Here is a 24162-nt window from a genome sequence, read left to right as displayed (position 1 = left end):
ATTGTAGCATATAAAATATTTCATATGGTAGGTGTGTGGATGGGATTAATGCACACTTTAGCTGTTTAATAGAAGACATAGCTGAGTCAGATAAGAGGAAACAACTACACAGAGAGAAATACATCAAGGAACTGTTTACAACTGGCAGAGACACTGAATTGCTTTTCATGTTTCATGTGGAGACTGTTGTGAGAGTATCTGGGATCACAGTCAAAACAGCTCATCAGTCATGTTGCTGTCTGTTCGCTGTCCATTCAAAGCATCAGCTCCTCGGTGACAAAAGCAAGAACACGCTGGAGCAAGCAGAAATTGTCTTTTTTTTTTTTAAGTCAGTTTTTTTTCCCCTAATGTGACACTTCATGATGTGCAAAAACAGGAAAAAAAAAAACTGGCTGGTGTGTGAGTAGGGTGCGAAACAGAGAAAACAGAGACGTGTGCACAAACAGAGGAACAGACTGTACCTGTGAGCTGATGATGTGATGTGAAGTTACTGGAAGTCTGCAGTGGAGACCCTGACCCGCCCTAAGTCAGATCCTAAATCAGCTGTTTCCTGTTTGCTGAATGAGAAACCGCCAGCTCAAAACATTTTGGTTTGAAAGGCCTCGCACACAAGCACAGGTGTTTTCACTCATTGGCTGATTGGCCCTCTGCTTGGGGTGAATGTGGGTGGGGTTATGCAGGAAATGATGTGAGGTCACCTTAATTCATGAACCAAAAAGAGAGATCAAGGGGTAAGTTCTGTCCTGACAGTAAACATCAAGCAGCCCTGCAAAGAGCTTGAATCAGGCACGTTAAGTTGAACCACCTGTGTGGGTGGAACGCAGGTGTGTCGGGCTCGGATCGTCCATGATGAAAATAATGCTTCTGGATGTTTGATCCTGTGGTTCAACAGTGGAAAACAGTGCAGAAGGCCAGAGTTGGGTAATAATTCTCTGCGGGTTTGTCACTATGAGCGATCACTTTAACACTGCACATTTTACATCCATTACACCGTCATTTGATCCATTGTACACACAAAAATATTGATCACTGCGGCTTCAGAGCTTCTGTTTGCTCCCTCCTCCACAGGTCACAGTCCACCGAGCCTCGGTTCACCGTGGAGGACGGAACAGATGTTTCTTCCTTATCGACGAGGCAGTAAAGCCAGCGTTGGAGCGCTCTTCATCACAATCCTCTTGCTAAAATCACGAATGATGAAATCGTCAAGTTGAACAGTTCACATGGATTTTGTGCACTGTTACACTGCCGGTTCAAAATAGACAAAATAGATGATTTATGATAGTTTTGCACAATTTTTCCAGGATCTGCCTAACATGGTCCGCCTGATGTTCAGTGTGTTTTCTCCTGCAGCCCACTTCATGAATAACAAACAGCACTGTTTAATTTTTTATCGTCATCTTTGCAATGATCGTGAAAAAGAAGTCTGGATTTAATGAACTCTGGAATGTAAGTAACAAATATAGAGGAGCGGGATGGGAGAATGGCTGCGCCAGACAATTGGGCGCAACAGCAACACAGAGAATAAAATTCCAGCATGTAAACAGAGAAGCAGGGTATTGAAAATGTCACATTAGCTATATTTATTAAAATCTCCCTGCTATGCCTCACTGTGCTCTAGATTTCCTTCTGGTGCGATAAGTTTTTTAATGAATTGGCCGGCATCCAGCAGCACAATATTACCCCAACAATAGCAGCCTTTGCACGGCGCTGAATATCTGATGGGCTCTGCCGATTTCTGTGCTGATGTGCTAAATACAGAGATGCCATTAGCGTGGACCAGGCAGTCCCAGGCCATTATCTTAGCAATGCCATCTTGACATAAACATTTTGGAGGCAATTAAAGATTATGCTATGTGTATGTGCATGCGTTTGTGTGTGCAGCTGTCAACGAGCAATTACGGTGACAATGTCCTCAATGTTCTGGCCGGCTCATTTTCACATCAGAGGGGACCGTGATGTTTCACAGTTTGATGAATGTGTTTTCAGGAGGACACGTGCAGCGTGCAGGGACGTCGTTGCAGAAACAGACGCACAAAAACACATCTGAAATCACACACAAACAGAAGAAAAGAGAAAAAAAACCCCCCCCACACACAGAGATGAGATGGATGTGAGGCAGTAAATGGTTTTTAATTGATGCACTACATCCTTTGTTTCATTATTTACAGGCTTGCCTCATTATTCTAACATTCCCAACTCTAAGTGCTCCACAGAGCTGCTTCCATGATAGAAACAAATAAAAACAGAGCCCAGAATAGCAAATGACCCAACTTCATCATCATGGAAAGATGGCTGTGTGTTTTGTGTGCGGAGTGGGGTTTATATAATTTTTACGAGTGTGACAGTATGCAAAGAACATCGTCGGTTACAATTTTATGACTGACCATAATTGGAAAAGTGTGTGCTTTATGCGTGAACGTTTGTGTTTGCATAATTGTCCCTTGGTTGTTAAAGTCAGAGGCCTCAGACGAAGTTCACACAAAGTTTGCTTTGCATGTGTGAAAAAGACATGACGAGTCCGCTTTATAAAGCATCATCATTCAACTCCCACAGCGGCCGTAACGCGCCTCAGATTACCTGGCTGCACGTCGATACCTCCGCCGCTCTCCACGCATGTCAGTTTTGCTAATTGTGTCGTATCAGCAACAACACCGGAGACAAAACGCACACACAGACACACTATGAACCCCAAAAGAAACCCAAATTTTTAGGTGCATAAAACTTCACCCCCAAAAGGCTGAAACAGAGGAAAAGATGCAGATTTTGCCAGCTTAATTTAAAAGTGTATAACAGCAGCGCAGACACCTATGTGCTGTAAAACATTACTTCTTTAAAAAGAAAGGTGTTAATACGCCTCATAATGCTAATAATGAGCTGCAGTCCGCTTTACTTTCCTGCCAGCAGTCATCTTATATGAGTGGGCGTAGATTTTTCCAAATAATTAAATGTCGCCTTGGAGGGAAAAAGCGAAACCTGTAAAAAATACAATTAAATTCAATGATGTTTTTAAAAAGTGCGCATTTTTACTGTATGTGCGATCACATCTGGGCGTGAGTGAGATCACATTATTCTGACGTGTGCGTGTGACACCTCGGGGTAGGCCTTAATTGAAGCAGGGTGCTGTGCCAGACTGGCCATTATGGGGCTGAATCTTGATCTAATCTGCAGAGTTAGTGGCCTTAAATAGATAATGCTCCTGTACTGGGGTCCAGTCACTAGGGAGGCTGAACATATGGTCCATGTGAGCATGTGTGTGTGTGTGAGAGAGAGAGGGAGAGGGTGCATGTGTGTGTACATATACAGGAGTAGACAGCTGAAACCAAGCCAAAGGCAGAACGGCATGCCTGTAGCATGAGCAGCAAACTTTCCAGAGTAACTGAGACCCCCAGCTGGTCTCCACAGAGCGGTGTGACTTTAACGCTGCTACGCTCCGCTAACATGAACTGACACTGCGGATCCAACAGGAAGAAGGCCTGGGTAGGACCTGAGGAAGATAAAAACAAAGGTAGTGATAGAGAAAGGGAGCGGGAGAGACAGATTGACAGCTAACAGACTGAGAAACACAGCGGCAGACAGATGAAAACAAAACAAGTGTGAGAAATGGCAAGTGCAAGGCTGCAAAGAGAAAAAAACACTTCAAATGTAGGAAAAAGAGCACCTGCCAGAAAACACGGAGCGGAAGAAACCCAAATTGCAGAGCCGGGGCATTAGAGTAGCTTGTCAATCACGACCCCCTTGACACACGTGGAGCAGGTGAGCCGAGGTTTAACTGATACACACACAGACGAGTCAATTACAGGCCGGCGAGGCAGAATGTCACGGCCGCCCGGACACTAAACCGATGGCTTAACCTTCTCACACTGCATCAATATGCCTCACCGGAGAGGGAGGAGGAGGAGGAGGAGGAGGGCCTGGATGCTGCAGGAGACTGAGAGCACGTGAGACGCTGGGCATTCCCAACAGTCACACACGCCAAAGTGCTGATATATTCAAGCATTTCTTTCTCATTCAAATGTGCATGTTTTCCTGTAGTTTCAGGATTCAGGAAGTGCCATTGCCAGGAAGCAATTAAAACTTGTCCTCTAAATAGTCCCACTGCAATCGAACCTGGCTGATACTCGTGCACACTGTGGCATTACGTATGCTACTTCAGCTAGCATTAGCTCACTGGCAAGTCGACCAATCAAGACTGATGGTGCGTTCAGTGCAGCCCCTTTAAAGACTATGTGGGATTTACTGGAAGAGTAAACAGCATCAATCCTATGGATGCTGGCAGACTCAGATAAGAAGCATCAGTAATATTCACAAAGTACAATTAACTGCAGAACAATGAGAAATACAGCATTCTGTGTAAAGTCTCAGCAGACCTACACGAAGACCGCACAACGACCGCGCGATGACCGCATCACGACTGCCCCCTGTAGGACAGAGTCAGGGCTAGCATCAGTGTCGCCAGCACGAATCATAAAAAGTGAATGTAAATAAAAGAAACTTTTAAAAATCTTTCTTTTCCTTCACATGTTTTATCAGTTTTATCTGCAGAGATTTTATCAAAGCGACTTGTGACTGGCTGGATGTGTGTGTGTGTGTGTGTGTGTGTGTGTGTGTCAACCTTATTTCCTCCCTATCATAGAGCTTATCTGTGGACTGCAAAGAATTGGGGGAGAGGAGTGACAGAATGGAAAGAGGAGACAGAGGAGTGTGGCGGGGAGAAACAGAGACGGAGGGATGGAAAGTCAAGCTGCGGAGTGAGAAGGGCAGGCAGTTGGTAACACACATGTTTGTGTGTGTGAGAAAGTGGAGAGTGTAGTTGTGGCAGTTTGGCTGTTATGTCTAGAAAGGAGGCATAATGAAGGGGAAAGCACATTAAAATGACTCCCAAACTCCCTATTATGCCTTTTCTTTGTGTAGCGCATGACACAACTCTGCAAAAGAGGCTCTGAGCTGTCTCAGCCAACTGCAAAACGCTTACAATAAATAAACAATTACACAAAAAAGTAACGTGTCATCCACCAGAAAGTCTTTCCTGCCATAAAAAGACGCTTGCATCAAAAGGCTAGAAAAGTTCTCTTTGGTTCGCTGCTTATCTCCCTCAGGCTGCAGCTCTGTAGCGAACAATCGCCTCCAGAAAATGAGCTGGAGGTGGAATCCAGATGCACAAACTGGTCAAAAAGCACACACAAATGTGGGGATGCTGGAACAAGCAAGCTTGTCTTCGCTGCAGAGAGGTTCTCAATTAGCCACTAATTGCCTTGCCTTAACGAGCAGGACATTTCTTAGCACTAATGAAGCTGGTGGCAGGCGCAGAGTGTGTGTGTGTGTGTGTGTGTGTGTGTGTGTGTGTGTGTGTGTGTGTGTGTGTGTGCGCGTGTGTGTGTTTTTGAAAGATAGAAAGCGGAGAGACAGAGCGGAGATCTAATGGAGTCGGGACCACAGCTCATTTTCAGCGAGCTGTTTGGCATTCTCTGGAAGGAATGCGTGGATGGATTACACTGCTGGCCGCTACAGCGACTTTCCAATGAGGCTCCACTTTGTCTTCACCCTTATCTAATCCACGTTGGAATGACCATCTCTGCAAAATGAAAATGAGGCCGGAAATCAAATGACCTGCCTGTTTGTTACAGCTGCATGGACGGCCGTGTGATCTGGGAAATTAAACTCTGCTTGGTCCAAAAATGGAGCGCAAGAAAGAGTCGGTGCCAGAAGGTGTGATGTGCAGGGAATACTGGATCCATATAGTGTCCATAATAAAGAGCAGAATGAAAGCAAACATGTTGAGGGCATGAGTGGTGCAGCCACCTCAAATGCATCATCCTTTCAGATTTCATCAGAGAAGTGACAAATCAGCAGCAGTGCTGGAGCAGATGAGCCGCACTGACTCCATCATATGCAGGATTCTGGTAAACATGGAGGACGTTAAAGAGCCACTCCACTTACTCTCCTTGTCAAAGTCCATTTTGTTTTGTTATGAACCAGGCACCAGGAGCCCACCGGGCAGGGAGGTGCTAACGAAAGATGCTCTCATAATAGGCACCAAACATCAGGCTCGCTCTGCCTCAGCTGCATGGATTTAGAGCATTCTCCTTTGAATCACTCTCTCCAGGCCCTCAACTTGTCTAGAAGTGAAATATCAAATTTTAGATTAGCTTAGACGACAGGAAGTGACTGCCCCACAGCCAAAACAGTCCACCATCAAACACTGACTGTGACTACATCAACATGCAACGTATGTACTGTATGGGAACGGATGTTTCAGCTTGATTGCAAGTTTTTTTAAAGCAGCAGAAGCAGCTTCAGTTTGAAGCTGGTGAGATAACGAGCTAACATGAAACTGTGGCGAGCAACAGAGCAGCAAAAGGAAAGTGGATGTATTCCTGGAGATGACTTCTGCAAAGCTGCATTCTCTCAGAGTGAGCGTCTTAGTGTTTGGGAAATCACCTGAGATACAATTTTTCCACCATTTTCAAGCCCATACGGAAACTAACCAGTCTCTAAATCCTCTTGGGCCGGGCAGCGCTCGCTCTGAGCCAAGTGGCCGGTAACAGGGACACACGACACATTACCCCATCCTTTCCCTGCCGTTCACAGCAACCCAACACTCCTGACACAAGCTCACCCCCAGCACCCCTCACTGCCAAGCAAAACACCTGGCATCTGTATGAGAAGGGCGCCAATTTCACAGCGCCTGCCAGGCAGTCAGCTGAGCCTCTGCCGCACACATATTGGTAACATGTGTGCGAGGGCAGAGCGGGACGGATGTGCTGTGCGTCTGCGGGGACGGCCTGTGAGTGTCTGAGCAGAGAGCAGGTATGTGAGAGACAGCAGTGGAAGCACATGAGAAGTATGTTAGAATTAGAGTGTGTGTGTGTGTGTGACAGACAGCTCAGCCTGGACACACACGAAACCACAGTTTGGCAGCCAGTGCTCTGGAAACATTTAGAGCTGTGTATTCACATGCGCTGGTGTGTGTTAACTTGCATGCAGGCCCGTTTGCACTGTGTGCATGTCAAATGTTGGACTACATATAATTTTATATGGTTCCAGTGTCTTTCTGACATTGATGCATTTCCCTGTTGCGTGCTTCCATCCTCTGGCTGAGGTTGTGTGTGTGTCAGAGGCCAGGGCTGGTGCTGAAAGCCTGATGGATGCGGTCCAGGGGTCACGGATTTCAGCTGTTGCTGGCCACGCTGCAACCCATTGAACCACACCAGCTAGCCTTGGGTTTGCACCGGAGTGCACTTTTTGGTGTTTTTCATTGTGGGAGTGACAGGAAAGCTGAGAGGGTCGAGGGAGATATATAAAGAGAAGATTCTGGAGGGTTCGGATGCCGGGGCTGGCGGGGGTGTAAGAGGGCAGAGAGGCAGGGGCCCTGAGCCTCCTTAGCACAGAAAGCAAATAAACACAGCAACCCTCTCATCCTGGGAGGAACACATTGTTGCTCCATTCAGGTGGGGGGCGGCAGGGCATCCACGCGTTTAAAAAAGACTAACCGATGGGCCGCTGTGTCTGATGCAAAATGAAAAATATGCTGCAGGTAGCTCACTGAACATAGGTTTGTATTGCATGCTCCCCGTGTCTCCAGTGTTTCTGGTGTTGATCAGGGATTTCGCAGCGTATGAGGGGATCAGTGACCCTGCCCAAAAAGAAAAAACCCCTTGCTTTTGTCCATAATGGAAAACGAACCTTTCATTGTTGCTACCACGATGTCATCAGCTCTGAAAGGGGCTGCTGTGCCATGTGCGGCGGCTTCGTTGCCATGGTGATAGCTGGTGTAAAAGATGGTGGTTGGTGGCTCGGCTGCGGTGTGTGTGTGGGCAAGCGAGAGGCAGCCGGCAAGCCGGCATTGCTTTTAGGGTAAATATGGTGTAAATGAACACTGCTGCTGCATCGACAAAAGGAGGAGGAAAAAAAAAAAAAAAGCATTAAGTAAAAATGGATGTCTTAAACACAGCACAAGGTGAAACCAAGCAGGAATATTGCACAGGATATGAAATTATTTCCAATATCAGCCCAAGTGTGGAAATTCAATTTCACAGCTCATGAACAATATCAAACAAACACGCTGGCTGAAAGAGCACACTCCAACTTGAGTGATACTGTATCAAAAGGCTACACAGCAGACATGAAAGCGAGCGAGGTGGGTGAAGGGCAGGCTAACGGGAAACGCTAATCCATAACTGGACCCATCTCCATATTCAGGCCGTTTAAACTGCACATTAGCCACCAGCTATTCCCATGGCCTGCCTCAGACCTGGGAGGAGGGGGCGGGCCCGCTTTCTAATGAACTGTATAATTAAATGAGAAGCTCCGCTCGGCCCGTCTACGACCGCTCTCGACTCTGAGGCCGTGACGCCTTAACGAGGGCCGAATTGAAATGAATGGCAGCAGGTGAAGGACAGAGGGACAGCGGGCTAATGCGGTGGAATGTGCCTTTAATGAAGAGGATGAAAGGGTGGGGGACAAGGGCACGCCGAGGTCACGGCGGGCGCTCACCCGTAGCACCCATACGCTCTATCTACTGTACACCGCCTCCATCTCTTTCTGTCTTTTTGGGAGCTGTGTGGGAGAGAGATAACTGTTCCAGCTCTCCACTTTGCCCTCCCCAGAGCACAGCGTTTGATTGACACATGCTAACAAGCTAAGGTGTTCGACAGGGCCGCTGGTAGAATCGGTAATGCTACGAGAACATAACCAGGGAATTCTCCCACAACCCGTGGTTCACGACAGTCGACCGGGGAACGGCGTGCGCTCTGCATTTTTTCTTCTTCTCTCTTTTTCAGGAACAAGAATGTGGGCTCGCGAGGTGTCAAATTAATTCCCCGCCATCGCATTAGAAGAAAATGAGAATTTTCAAACAGCAGAAAGAAGCTCGCGGAATCGTCAAAGGGACCTGGACGAGAGGACGGCGGGTGCGGAGAATAGTCGAGCAGCTTTCAAGGAAGGGCACGGCCTTCCTTGAAATCGGAGGTCGTGCAGAGGAAAAGCTCGTCGCAAGCGTGTGTGCTGATATGAACTGTTAAAATATGTGTACGCATCAACTGCCCTTTAGTGTGAGGGTGTGTGACTCTTCCTGTGTCATGTGAGTGAACTTAGGAATTTCTTCCAAATGACCATGAACTAAAGGCGGATGCTCACAATGGAGGAGTCATTTCAGGAAGATGCGTGTTGCAGCCAAATGCTCCTGACAGTGTTTTCAAGGCTTTTGTTTAATGGATGTAATTAATTCTCGGATGTTCAGTTGCTGTTGTTTATTGTCTTTGGCAGCAAACTGACCACAAGCACTTGAAGGAGGCTGTTTACTGCGTAGTTATCCTTTAAAGGACCGCGAGCAGCCAGCTTAAGTGCTGCAAATTGGTTTGCCCTCAGTCAGAATGAGCGATCTGCAGGAAACTTTTCCACGCCGGTTACTGGTGGAGTTTAAGGACTGCATTCTGGACTTTTCAGTCACCCAGTCGTTTCTTTGCTTTACCGCCTTTTGATCAAACAGGGTGGGTGTGTGTCACTCTTGACCTTAACTCAAGGTCCACTTCTTGGAGTTTCCAGTGGAAGGAGCTGCTCAGTTATTGTGAAAGCAAAAGCTCGTAAGTGGACGTCTTTGTTGTTTTGGTCAAACGTCTGTGAGGAAGGACTAAAAAACATCTTCCTGTTGGTGCAGCCGAGGACCCCGTCATTGTTTGCCTACCGGCTTTTATTGTCTACAAAAGATTTTCTGCAGCTGATTAAGTTTACATACTTCTAAACTAAGAGAGCTTTTTAAAATATTCCATGCTGCCAATTGCATGATCATCACATGATGCATCACTAATGCCTTTGGTGAAGGTAAAGACATGCGACTGCACGTGATGTTAATGAATTAAAACATGCGAAACGCGACTGTGATGTAATGATGGTAACATAAATGTTTTTATTCGACAAGCCGTTGGAAATCCGCCGGCTTTGCATCTTTGCACGTGCTTCAAGGCATTAGCTGGAAATGTTGGAGTGCTTTCTCATCACAGGATGGTCAGCAGACAGCTGCTGTGCCTTTTCCTTTGATTGTTTACCCACCTTTTATCTTTTGGGTTTGTGACGCACCGTAGCTCTGTTTGAATAGAAATGTGTCACAATGAGCATCTGTTTATTACTCTTAGTCTGTCTGGGAGTGAGTTAAATGTGCTTAAAATGATTTCATGTGAAATAAAGGAATTGATCAAACTGCTGTGAAACGTCTATTTCAGCTCAGACAGGAGAGGGTCAAAGCAGCACAGACAGCAGACGGATCAGCAGAGGCCCGGTCCCCGTTGGCCTCGATGCTAATTAAACACTAACTGATAGAAAAAGCCTTCTCCACACTCTAATTATTCCCCATTTCAAGTCTAATTTCACCAATCAGTGCCATCTTTATTTCTGAGAGCAAATTGGGCAGTAATCATTTTCTAGTGGAGATTTCCCTGCCTCTAATTGTTGAAGATGATTTAGTCATTATCAGAACGCTGGCTACTCTTATCAGTCATCTCACAGGGCAAATTTATCAGGAGATTGCGAGAAATTAAGCCAATTGCCGTAATGAATTTTTAAAGTGATGACTCATGGTGTTGTCATAGTTTGAGTGAATATTTTAAATATGCATGGTTCAAAATGACTCGGAGCAGCGCAGAGACAGAATTTCAAAATATTTAATGCAAAATATTTGTATAAAAAAAACTCATGCATATATTTGGCAGCAACGCGGACACATTTAGCGAGTTTAGTGATGATGCGTTCAAGGCTGAAGCGTTTCATGAAGCTCTTTAGCTTAGCTGCACGCGTCTCTAGCTTGTTGCGTGTGTATGGATCAGGATTTGTACACTTTATTAGGAACACCACAAACATAACACAAATAAACTGCATTTCTACATTTAACAAATGTACAGTAAATGTATCATCCACATCCAGACAATGAAGGCAAACGTGGAAAAAAATACCAGATTGAGACAGTGGGGATGTAAAGGAAGTCCAAGAGACAAAACATCAAAGACAAGAAGACACTTTGAAGGAGTTACTTCCTCTTTCCTGTTTGTTCTTCAGCTTCCTGTGTCTCCTCTGCTCGCGGTCCGGCTGGTCAAGGCGATCCTCTTTACTTCCTTCAGTTTGATCAGCTTGTGCAAAATGCAAGTCAGCACTGCTCTCATTGAATAGAGTCGATTTCATACAACACATGCTGAGCTTACTTCATCTATAATTAATTCAACTGCCCTTAATTTCAATTCTACATTATAAAATCTGTCAAAATAAGATCCTGTTTGTGTGATAAACGCTGGCACACTGCAAACATGTATATATATACATATATATATATATATATGTACACACACTTGGGTCCTTAACGCTTGTTTAATGCGTCTTGGCCTGTGGAGACAGTTTTGACCAGATGGTCCTGAAAATAAGCCTTATTTTAGCTCTCAGCTTGTCACTTATTGCTTTCAGGGTTGCTGATTGGATAAATTAATATGGCGAAATCTCGCTTAATCTCGCCTCACTGGCAGCCAAGCCTTATTTATATTCTTTGTCTGACTGACTAAACTTTTCGGCTTTAGGTGAGGACTACCTTCTAAACTGCACCTATCACGGGGTTCTTCCGCCTCGGGTCAGGCTGTCTTTCGTCTCTGTAGTCGTAGCGCTCAGGGTTGGTGTAGTGGCTGGAGTTGGCCTGACGGTAGCCGTCTACTCGCCCCCCGGCGGCTTCATAGTAGTGGCGCGGTCTGCGGCCTGCGGTGGGCGAGGGGGGAACATCCTGCCTGAGAGGTGTGCGGTGCTGCTGCCCTGCGTGGGGGGACGACGGGTAGTAGCTCGGGTTGCTGGGCGCCTGATGGGATTGCACTCGGCTGGGAACAGGAGGGTCTTGGTAGTGGCCGGGGTAGGGGGCTGGCTCCCTTGGCACAGATCTGGAGTGGGTGGGGTAATCATATGGATCCCTCCTGAAAGAGAAAGACGGCTGTCAGTAAGAAATTAGAAAGCAGTGAGTGGAGACGACCTGTCTGACACCATTTAGAAGCCACAAACACACAGGATCACACACACATGCAGTGTGTATGCTTGAGAGTAAGACAATGTTTAATACTGGTTTAAACTGGTTTGGAGTAGAGGAAGTGCCAGAGATTTGGCCCTTCCTCGCGGTAAGCCCCCTCCTGTTATTCAGTTTACGTGGCGAGGCTGTGGCCTTGGCAGGATCGAGTTGTGGGGGAGACGTGGATGGAGAGATGCCAAGAGATAACAGCAAATGCCTCGGTAAGCATATATAAGGTTGTGTGTGTGTTTCGCTTGCGTGTGTCGGAATGCATGTGTGTGTGTGTGTGTGTGTGTGTGTTTGTCCCAGGGGTCCGCAGTAACGAGGCAGCCAGCTGGAAGTCTCCGGTTCCCTCCCACTAGCTCTGGGTGATTAGAGGCTAAACCCCTGGGTAAGGCGACACGCGGGCCTCGGGGAGGCAGGAGGGGAGCGAGGGAGAGACTGAGAAAGAGAGAGAGATGAAGGTAAAGAGAGAGAGAGAGGAGGAAATAAAAGGGAGGGCTGCTCACCTTTCACCAGCCCATTCAAATGCTTTCCATCTTATGTGCTGTTTCCAATGCTGAGAGACACACGTCCAGTGAGCAAAGTGAGCAAATCTAAAAGTCTCGTCTAACCCCCCTCCCTGATGACACACACTGCTTTCCTTGCACACATAATAATGAAGAAATCAATTAAGCTCAAGTAAATGCACATTTTTTGATGAAGTGCTATGCAAACGCTGAAGCTTGTCGAGCCACAGCTCGAATCAGCAGCGCAGACGTTCAGACGCCTTCAACGATGGCTCCCACTGCAGTTATTACACAGAAGCTTTGAGCTTAGCCTCTTCCTTGTTCTGCAACCGTATCCCCGCGTCTCCTCTGTCCGCTCCCTCGAGTCGAGCCCAGCACCTGTTGACTGGCCAATTAGAATGAGTCACTCACCACAGATTAGGTCGCGCACAGCTCGGCTGTGTGTGTGTGTGTGCGCTCGTGCATAAGCGGACTTCCCTTGAGGATATTCATGGGCTGTGGTGAGGTGGATTTCTTTATGTGTGTGCGTGTCCCAGATATCAGTAGAGTGTGTTTTCTGTGGGCTGGGAGGCCTGACCACCCAAACAGAGCAGCAGGACAGGATGCACAGGTGGTCCCAGGAATGAACAGCGCTGCTTTGTCAGTCAACAGAGCACACACACACACACACACACACACACATGCAGATAGGCATACATACATGCATTGCCATGGTTTGAGATAAGAAAGAGAAATGTGTAGAGGAAGCATAAAAAGGACTGAGAGGAAAAAAAAAGAGGAATCTGAGAAGCAGGAAGAGGACAGAGAGATTTCAGCTGAGGTGAGGATGTGAAGCGACAGCAGCAGATGTGGAGGGAGCCTGAGTAAAAACTATATATTCTTCAGCGTAATACTCGACGAGGGGCTGCGAGGCAGGAAAGAGCTCGAAAGAAGAGAAAGGGAGACGAAGGTCGACCTCCTCATTAATCCAGATTAAATGGTGAAGGCCACCAGGGGAGGCAAAGAGAGGGGAAGAGAGAGGGATGGAGGGATATAAGAACAGAGGGAACACCTGGGTTCTCGACCCGACTCAGGGCCACCCAAACAGACAGGAACCTCCGCCGGCTTGCCCTCTCTTCTCTCATCATTCTCCTCATTTCCCCCCTCTGCGATCATCAATTTCCACCTCTTTTCCACTCGAATATTCATCCCCCTCTCCGTATCTGTGACCTCGCTCCTTCATATTTGCTCATCACCTCCTTATGTACTTTGTTATTTAAATGCCTCCGTCATCTTCCCACCTCCTCTTTTCCCACTCTCTCATCCGCAGCGCTATTTTTAGCTTCTCCAAGGTAATAATGAGGGCAAAGCTCTGGTATGAGTAGCAATAAATTCATGTGTGGAGGAATAATTTGACAATATAGTACCCTGAGCAGAACGCATCGAAGCAAATAACAAACGTGAAAGCATCCTTCAATGCCTTCTTTGTCCAGTTTTCTGGATGACAACGTGATAAATGATGCAGGATAAATTCCTGTAGGGCCATGGTACAGAGGTCTGGATGACCTTTGACCCTGTATGGGTTGTCAGGCTGCCTTTTGTCCGCTCATATGGAAGCGTTTATGCTCCTTCAGGGAGGTGGCTCTCTGAAAGTTTCAGTGTGTTTGCAGGACGAGTGTCTGAGGTTTAACCTCGCTTTACCACCAGACTTAAAATGTATAATATATGATATTATTGTAAAAACACTGTATAAAAGCGACATATTGTGTTTAAAAGCATGAGAGTATGAATTTGGGTGTGTGTATCCGGCCAAGCAGCTGGGGGATTAGAGGGTCCACGGGCCCCAGTGACCCACAGGGAGCTCCTCATCCCTGGGTCACACAGCTGGCTTCAGCCTGGTTTGAGCTGGCGTGAACAACTTCTAGCCTGCGTGCGTTTCTTCGGGCCTTTGCTTTCCTCAAACCGAACGTCCAGAAGTATTTGAACTTTACACAAATTTGGATTCAACTGAGCAGATCCAAAACAATTCCAGCGTGTGTGTGTGTCAGCGAGTACGATGGCGAGCCAGAGCAGGAGTGCAGGGCTGCGTTTGTGTATCCCAAGTGTCAGAATGAGATCTGCTGTTTACTGGCTATCTTGCGTAATTCATCTGTAAGTTTGTGTGGTATGTTCCATACGAGTATGGGAACAAGACGAAGAGCGAGCGGGAGAAAGAAATCCAGAAAAGGAGGCAAAACACAACGACAAAGAGCAGACTGTAGTTCCCTCAGATTATTAACATACATGTACAAGTTGTGCACTGGTTTACCCGTCTGCCACTGGAAACTGAGTTACAGTTTCCCGAGGAAATTTCCTCCCGTTGCTTTTGACTAACAAAAAACATGCCAAACATGGCAGATTCCTGCCAGAATGAAACTGTTGGTAGTGACAATTAAAGGATCTCTGCCAGCGCCGCTAATCTAGCTTGAAAAGAGCTTATGACAACAAGACGCATGCAGACAGTAGGTGTGTGTTCATTCAGCTGTCACGGGAGTTTTCAGCACACTTCTGAAACGTCAAAATAAAACACTAAAATTAAAAATCGAATGCAAATGAGATGTTTCCATGAGGGATGCTGGAACAAATAAACAGGTTTGAATTAATGTCAAAGAAGGAAAATGGAAAGGCTTTCAAGAACGAATTAGCACTTGGTAAGTTGTTTTTTTCCTCTCTGTTACTAATTAATGTACTAGTGATATTGCAGACACGCACGGCAGTGACAGCAGATACGACTTTATTAGGAAGAGGTAATTTACAGGTTACACAGCCAAGTTTGATCTGTTTCCACCATTTACGTTCATACGCTCAAGCAAAGGTGCAGTCCTTCTGGGACGGAGCGCTAATTGTCCTGTTTCCACTTGTCCTCAGATCTGATGCACTCATGATTTGAAAAAAGGACTGAAAGTGGAGCAAGTGTAAAGAAAGGGAGAGGCAGTCGCTGTGGAGCAGGAGACAGGCAGAGAGACAGACGCAGACACTCGTCTGTCCCTCTGAGGTCTATATAGAGCTGCAGTGCAGGGTGTGATGTGAACCACAGGGACCAACTAGAGTGGAAAGCTGTAATGACACGCCGTGTAATACATCTGACTCACACTTCCAGAACATCAGCACCATATACCACACTCCCAACCACCCTCTGAGAGCTTGAGCGTGTGTGTCTGCATGTGTGTGTGTGTGTGTGTGTGTGTGTGTGTGTGTGGTGAGAGCAACTGACAGACTGAATATTACATCCATATTTATATGCATGTGAATGTGTGCTGGGAGTGTGTATGATTACATACTCAGCAGTGAAAGAAAAATGTGTGAGTGTGTGTGACCACCTGGGACGGTGTGTGTGTGTGTGTGTGTGTGTGTGTGTGTGTGTGTGTGTGTGTGTGTGTGTTGCCATTTAGGCACAGCTTCCGCCTTATGACAGTGAAGAATTTGTGTGTATGGTGGCAGCATAGGGAATAGGGGGTTGGAGTTACTCTGCACCTGCCCCAAGGAAACGGAAGGAGGAAATTATTAACCCCCCCACGACCAACTCCCAGTTCCTTATTAGACCCCCGCACTCGCCATCTCGGTCCCCCAAATACCCCTGGTCCTAAACAGCTGGAAAACAACCATGTGTCTCTGACAGACCTACACACAAACAAGGTAACACGACGCCCCTGTGCAGGCTGTGACATCTGTGATTCATTTTCTACATTCAAACCTTCAAAACTATGTTGAATAATAAGCATTTATCTGGAATCCTCCAACATTTTAAGCAAACTTGGTATCTTCTAAAGGACAACAGGCCTGATTTCAGTATGAATCAGGGAAGTGATGCATGGTTTTTGAAGCTCAAAGGAACTATTGCAATATCGAGCAGCATGTTGCATTTCAAATGTTATTTTATCATATTTTAGTTACTGTATGGAGCTGTGGGACAACACATATACAACTAATGTGAATCTGTTAAAATATATTACAGATAAGAGCAAGAAGAACTCTAAATAATGTGGATTCAAGGCCGTTTATAAAGTCAAGGAACAGCTGTATTGAGTTAAGTTAAAATCTTTGCTCCTCTAAAGGACTTTGCTGGCAGCGACCTGCCTTCAACAGTATATATTATTCTTTACGTACCTGCTCTGCATTCTGTTTAAGCTCTACATACGTTTATCTCCTTTTGTTCACACACACATGCATAAATAATAAGTACAAGTGCTCAGCCATTTAACTGCACTCACCTAAATTACATTTGCACATTTAATTCGTTAATGTTCTGATCGCAGGGATGAAGAGAACATACAGATGCATATGTACGCACATCTGCCCGTTACGCGCTCACCTGTTCGCCGACTGACGAGGAAGAGACACGCACCGCATGCAAAATACATTAATTGCTTGGCAAAAAACAGCTGCTGCACCTCGCTGCCAAACACTCCCACGCACAGACATTCATATGCATGCCCACACTTTGCTGGGTAAAATGTTCAATGTGGCATCATTTGCAGAGGTATCAGTGGTGTTACAGAAAAAGTAGCTTGAAACGGCTGCGTTTACTGTATTCAATCTGCGGTTTAACGCAGTGAAACCGCTCTCCGTGGCTTCTACGTGATAAGCTGTAGCCAGAGCCAAAACACTTCCTCTGGTCGAGGAGCGTGCCCATCAATTATTGCAGAAATTGCTTATTTAAAAGATGTAGCAGTAGTACAGTATATTTAGCAAGTTGGCATATTAATTAGTGTATAAAGCATTCTGCAGATTCTCCAAATTCATCCTTGTCCAAACCCTGCACACACACACTCGCACACAAAGTCATCGCGCTAATGGCGCTGTGCTAGCTGAGTGCTGCAGACACAGAGCAGACCCGGCTGGCTCCGCGGCAGAGGAAACCATTAGCCGCTCTGGCCCTGGCTGTCGAGGCAGCTCTGCTAATCAAACCAGGCTATGACAACAACAGCAGTGGAAATTGGCTCTCACCTAGACGCACGTGTCTCATCTAAATGGGCTGCTGTTTACACTCTCTGCTACTATATACTGAGCAATGACAAGGAGTGTGTACAGTATCCGTGGCAGGTAGCGGCGGGTCTGTGGGAGCTTTGGGTTGGAAATGAGAAGGCGAGGAGAGACGGGAGGCACCAGAGCAAACAGCCTGCATGTAAACTCAGAATAGGCACTCTCTCATAAAGCTCGTTTGATGACTCATTCGGCAGTTTCGTGATATCACGCTTCAGGGACTATTTCTTCTGCAATATTCTAATGATTTGCTCTACATTTAAGGCATTTGACTGCTGCCGTACCCAGAGTGAATTAAAACGACTGCAAGAGTATAAAAAAATTACATTCCTGGGTCACAAAAAATTCCACACAGGCATTACGAAAGGAGGTCAAAGGTCAGATCTACTTCTTGCACAGGACTCCGAGGGGGGAGAGCGATCGTGTAATGGAGACGTGCTGGGGAGAAGCAGTGAAGTAGGAGTTAACGACACAAACAGATGTTTTTCGCTAAACGCAGAAACTTTTAAGCTGACCACAACTCATATTCAATTTCACAGATTCCTCGCGGTTCACGCCAAGTTCACTGCATGCCTGATCTACTTTATTCTGTTCTATCCAAAGAGGAGAACATTTGAATTCAGAGCTGCCCGTCCGTCTGTATTTGCAGACCCAGCGTCACGCCGACTCGTTCATGCCAGTCTTTGTATTTCTCACCGAGCTCGTGGGGAGCGCCGAGGCCTCAGAGTGCGTATCCTCTGTTTTATTTATGAAGCCATGATTTCGTTTTGCCATACGCAGACCTGCGAGGCTGCGGGGAGGAGGGATGGAGAGGAAGGGGAAGACGGAGGGACGAGACGAGATGCGAAGAGACGTAAGAGAGATATAAACAGAAGCGACGCGAAAATGCAGACAAAGGGATTGATGGAATCAGGGAAGAACGCAGAGGACAGGAGAAGAGAAGTTATTGTAAACAGGTAGAGCCACTGCTGTCCCAGCTGTGCATGTGACAGAGCTGGCTAAAGCCCTTTCATTTCCTACTGCTGATTCCATTACATTTTCCTGTGTCTGAGCACAAACACTGTTAGCTGGACAAACAGTGCCGCCTCTGCACACCGACGGGGCCCTTTCCTTCATAAAGGGCCCGCAAATAAGAAAAGGGTCAGCGCACCTCTCGGGAAATCAAACAAAATAATCCGCACATTGCTTCAGATGCTCCACGGCTGCTTAATTTAACAATAAAAGACGGGGTCGCGTCACCTTTTAAACCAATCACGTAGGGTCCTGGACAGACGTTACCAGCTGTTATCGGGCAGAAACGGACACACTCCGAGCTCTCCAGGACCCGAGAAATTAAATAAGTTACGGAGACAATAACTCTAAGCGAGTTGGGTGAGTTTAAAGTGAGTCATTCGACAGCTGGACGGCAGCGGGTGGGGAAAGCGCTGATCACTTATGAAACTGTGAGAAGCAGGATTGGGTTTTAATAAAGATGGGCCGAGTGCAGCGAAAATGTGATTTCTCCGCTGACCTTGAAAAAGCCACCTGATTCACAGGGAGCTCCAAACTACGGGTCCTAACATTATTACTGTGCTAAACTAATAAAAGACCTTTGCAATACATACGGCCGTCCAACCGGGCGAGGCAGGAGTGAAATGTGGGGAGCTTCTTTCCAGTTGACAAAATCAGACAGTCAAGCAGGAATTAATGAGTAAATTTCAGACAGGTTTTCATTTTTAATATTCCTCTCATCCTTCTTTATTTATTCATCCCATTCTCATCAACAGATTGCTTTCACTCAGAGGGGGGCTGAGCCGTTTATTCTTTTCTGTTCTGTGTTTCTAGGTGTGTCCAGTCTGGACGTGGCTCATTAGGGCTTGAGCTGACACAGCCGGGGTGAAAAGGTTCATGTGCCGAGGCGTGGAGGAGAAAACCAAGTGGCTGCCAGTCTGGGAGGTTAGTGTGCGCACTTTTCAGGAAGGTCAGATGAGAGTCCTTCAGGGAGACTTCCCCACATACCAGAGGATACTCAACATGCTGAGGACAATCAAGATGTTGCCCTCTGTTTTTTTAGGAGGGGCAGAGAGCACTTAGTGTGAGTGCTGAGCATTCAGTCGCTCCTCAAACGATGAACCTGAGAGGCTCCTCCGAATGACCGACTGCAAAAGCAAGCACAGATGCGTGCGATGGAGGTCTTCAGGAGTCTGAAATTTTACACCTGATCCAAGCCAACTTGTGAAAAACAAACCCAAACCTGTTATTTAAATGGATTTTCAACAATACCAACAGCCTACAGCCGCACTCGTGGATCTGGAACAACTCTGTCTGTAGAAACTTTCATCCAATAGCAGTTGGGATATTTTAGTCTGTACCAAAGTAGCGGACCAAGCGATGGACATTACCATCCTTGGAGCCACACCAGTACTGTGGCTGGTTAACAAATAAAAGAAGAAACCAAATCCAAAAGCGACCTGATGACAGCCAAACCTCCAAAACGGATCCAGGATTTATTGGACCTGATGCTGATGACCCAAACAGAGAGGGGCAGCAACACTGGCAGCAGGATGCTATGAATTAACAGACAGTTAACACTCAACGTCTTCAGAGCTATAATATACATAATAAACTGAATTTGGGCATGGCCTAACTTGGCCCCGTGTTGGGTCTTGCCTATGATGCTTTACTACTTGCGTGTGCGTCCTTCTCAGTGGGTCATCTGCATTGTGCGGACGTGGCAGAAGCTCCATGAGGCCGCCGTGGTCTCTTGGTTGGAGCCCCGCGCTCTCTGACTCACTGGCCATCGGCTGCACATTAATCAGCCAATTATCAGCACTGGCCAGCAACGTCGCTGCACCAACGCGGCCCCCTAATCCAATCACCTTGGGGGAGTGGGTCAGGGGGTGCTCTGATTGGATAACCAGGGGCTGGGTCGCCGCGCCCGTGACCCGCTGCTTTGAATTGGTAATGATGTTAATATTCTCCATATGGCCATGTGTGTGCGTGCCTTTCTGTGTGTCCCCAAGCACAGAGCCTATCCGCAGGCTGAGCTGCACCCCAGCGTTAATGGCCAGTGGAGAGGGAGGTACTCGCCAAAGCAGCACTATCACCCTCCCTGGGGCAAACCTCTCGATGCCGCCACTTCCAGCCCTCTTTCCAAATCCTCTTTCCCAGACTTCTCTTGTTGGCTGCCGCGCAGTAGCCCTCAGCACTAAGTCCCAGACTGAGGTCCACTTTCTTTCCATCAGCTCTGCTACTTTGGCATTCACTTCTTCGGGTCCAAAGAAACTCTTGATTTGAGAGGTGGGCAGGTGGCCAGACAGATCTCAGTATAATGAAACCACAATTTTGAGCAGCAGGATTGCGATGAGGAATGTTTTCCGATACAGTGGAGAAAGTAAGTAGGTGACAGGGCAAACTCCCTGTGAGAAAAGTGGCTTGTGCTGTTTCCCTTAAAGCTGCAAAAAGCCAAAATAACTCGAACCTATGGGAGGATATAAAAGATGAAACTCACTCATAACACCTCTAAGATTTTGAAAAACTTTAACAGAGCATACCTGCGTGCTTTCATTAGGGGAGCTATAATGCGCACGGGCGTCTTGACACTGAGCACAACACCGCGAGTGAAACATTTAAATGTCTGAAAGCCTCGATTTCATCTCCATCCGTCTGACTCTTACCTCTCCTCTCCTCTCTCTCCATATGCTCCCATCTGCGAGGTGATTTGCTACATCTCCTGTACTATGCACACACACACACACACACACATACACACACGCGCACACAATCACAAACACTCACCTCCTTCACTCCCACCCCTCCAGCTGCAGCCCCAGCCGGCTCCACACAAAGGCAGGCCAAATGTATGCTAATGAGAGCCAGGCCAATGGTGGAGCCGCACTCATTTTGAGAGGAAATGGCTTTCAATAATGGCGGCCCCCGGGGGGATTTTGCACAAAGTTCAGCTCCACTTTGAAAAATGCATTCAATTCACTGCTGTGTCTGCTCTCTCTTTCTCTCCTGTTTTTTATCCCTCGATGAAAAAAAAAAAAAAAAAAACATTCCCGGAATATATTTGCGCCCCCCTCCCCCCACACCCGCCTCCTCTCTCCTCTGCATGCTGGGGGGAGTCAGAGGACTTTTGGGGGACCGAGGAGTCGTGATTTATCTTTACAAGAACACAAACATGTGAGCATGCTAACATAAGCATCTCAAACGGATGATGGCCTAAAAATACTTCAAAGATGAAGTAATGAACATTATTTGAACCTGACTTCTTTATACCTAATTATACACGAGTACATGAAGGCTGCTGCTACTTCATCACTTCGATATGAAACAGCTGAGCTGTCATTATATGTGATACAGTCCAACACTTCAGCTGTCATCCTGTTATCTAAACTCCGGTGCTCTTCTGAAAGCACTTTGGCTTGATGAAATAATTAAGCAGCAAGTCTTCCCATTTGAGAGGCTGGTAGGGAGGACGTTTGGCCTTTTGGCTCGCGGAGACGACTGATGGATGATCAAAATTGTTGTCGACTCATCATTTCTGCCAGAGTTACTGTTACTGTGCAGCCGTCAAAGGTCCTCCTAGTCTCCCTCAGTATGTCTGTCTCCATTTGGGGTTGTCTCCATAGATGCAGCTGGGTAATCTCTCCGTCCCTCTGCTGCTTCGTCATGTCCCTCTTTCTCTCTCCCAGGTTCTCAGTGTGTCTCGTCCCCCCCTGAGCCGGCGCTGATGTTTGTGCTCCCTGGTGCCTGTCATATCAGGAGGCGCAATAACCCGTGAAATGACTGTTCTCTTTTTCTCACTCTCCTCCTCTCCATCCCGGCGTCCCCTCTATTTCCTAATTCTCCTCCTCTCACTTTCCTCGCGCCGCGCCACTCCACGCTCCACTTAGCTGTTGGGCCGCGACCATCATGAAGATGCTGTTTGCTCAGCGTGTGCGCACACACACACACACACACGCGAGTCGGGCAATACTCTGGTGTGGTTGGACCGATGTGTGTGCGCCGGGAGATATGTGTGTGTGCAGGTGTGCCGAATTTGACAAGAGGACGTTTAAACAAACAGAGGGAACACGTGCAGTTCCATTAAACCCACACTAGAGGTTATACATTCTTCATCAGAGCGAACCATCCTCTGTGTGTGCGTGCGTGTGTGTGTGTGTGTGTGTGTGTGTGTGTGTGTGTGTGTGTGTGATCCTCCTGACTGTGCCCTGCTCTCTGGAGAGCTGAGCACTCCTATTCCTGGGATGAGTAGACACTCCCAAGGCAAACACTCCAGATTTAATTATAAGCTCCAAAGAGGATTAGTCTGTGCTGTGTGGGTGTGTGTGTGCGTGTGTGTGAGTGGGGGAGACACAAAGGGAGGGAGTGGCAAAAGTTATCCTTTCATTTCCTGCACTGAGGAATAACACACACACGGAGCGGTCTCACCTGGGGTGCGTGGGGTAATGCGAGTCCTCCTCGTAGCGGGGCACAGGCTGAGATTCTCTGGGCGCCATCTGTGAGGAGACACAGGACAAGGATGTGAGCGCAGTGTGTCGACTAGAGGAGGTTCAGTCGCTTCAGCAAGGCGCCGAAGTCCTGCGCTGAGAGTCACTCAGGCAGAGATTGGATGAAAAAAAGCATTAAATAAGTTGTTGGCAGATTTTAGGCCTGATCAAGCAGCTAAATCTTGACATCACACGTCCTCAGGCTACATGTTTAACCTCCGTGATATTGCACTGCTATGGAAATCTAACTCACGTGAAATACTGAAAGCGTGCGCAGCCTTGTGGTTGGTGGACACAAAAAAACAAGAGAGGGAGAAATCATGGAGTACCCAACACGTGAAAACATGTGCGAGCTCCTCTGCTGAACATGTGTGCAGTCCTAAAAGAAAAGGATGAATCGGGGAAATACTGTTTATGAGCTCCATTTTGGTACACAATAGCACTTTCAGGCCATTTTCCATGCGCACTGGAACACCAAAGTAGTCTAAAAGCAGCTAAACCTCTTCTTCATTCTCTTTCTGCTGGCAAACAACCGTGGATTATAGGCATCATGTGGTAGGGGAGCAAGACAGTCAGCAGTTTACTCAGCTTGGTCTCAGCAGGATAAACCTCTATGCTGCTCTGAGCGACGACTTACAGGCGGGCGACAAATTAAAGGAAAAACCTGGATACATGAGCGGAGACTGCAGATGTTTGTGGATCGAAGGCTAACAAGTACAGAAAAGCACGCGGTGTCGAATTTAGTTGCATAAGCGTGGACTTGGTCTGAGGTTACAACAATAGAAGGGCGTTTAAACAAGCTATGCCTGGAGGCTGGGGGCAGACAGAGACAAGAGAGCATACAGTTTCAATTATGTGTAATCTAGGCTGTGGGGTTTTCACATACAAACACAGGCTGTTTATTCAATGGACATTTCATCGGTCAGAGACGCAGCTGTAGCGTAGCATGCACACACCGACACGGTGGTCAAACACACAAAAGCGGCCGTCACGCAGTAACTGACATGCACATGTGTACATAACCAAGCAATCACTGGCTTGGCAGATGCACACACATGGAAATCTAAAGAGGTAAACAGTGATATGTTTGATCCCGGCTATCAAAGCAGCACAACCCACATACACAGAATTTAATATCACACACACACACACA

The 24162-nt window shown here is 46.9% G+C and overlaps 1 protein-coding gene across 1 annotated transcript in view; it reads right to left on the bottom strand.

The window, feature by feature from the left end:
* Window positions 1-10751: 10751 nt before the first annotated feature.
* The window catches only part of pard3ba (par-3 family cell polarity regulator beta a), a 125900-nt gene continuing 112489 nt past the window's right edge, over window positions 10752-24162 (bottom strand). Inside the window, exons 23-24 of the mRNA XM_070957669.1 lie at window positions 22951-23018; window positions 10752-11936 (exon numbers count right to left, since the gene is read on the bottom strand). Of these exons, the coding sequence (XP_070813770.1) occupies window positions 11570-11936; window positions 22951-23018 (435 nt within the window). The 3' untranslated portion in view covers window positions 10752-11569. The remainder of the gene's footprint in view (window positions 11937-22950; window positions 23019-24162) is intronic.

This window comes from Chaetodon trifascialis, chromosome 24 (genome assembly GCF_039877785.1).
Source record: "Chaetodon trifascialis isolate fChaTrf1 chromosome 24, fChaTrf1.hap1, whole genome shotgun sequence".
NCBI classification, from domain to species: domain Eukaryota; kingdom Metazoa; phylum Chordata; class Actinopteri; order Chaetodontiformes; family Chaetodontidae; genus Chaetodon; species Chaetodon trifascialis.
This window is presented reverse-complemented; position numbering and strand designations above follow the sequence as displayed.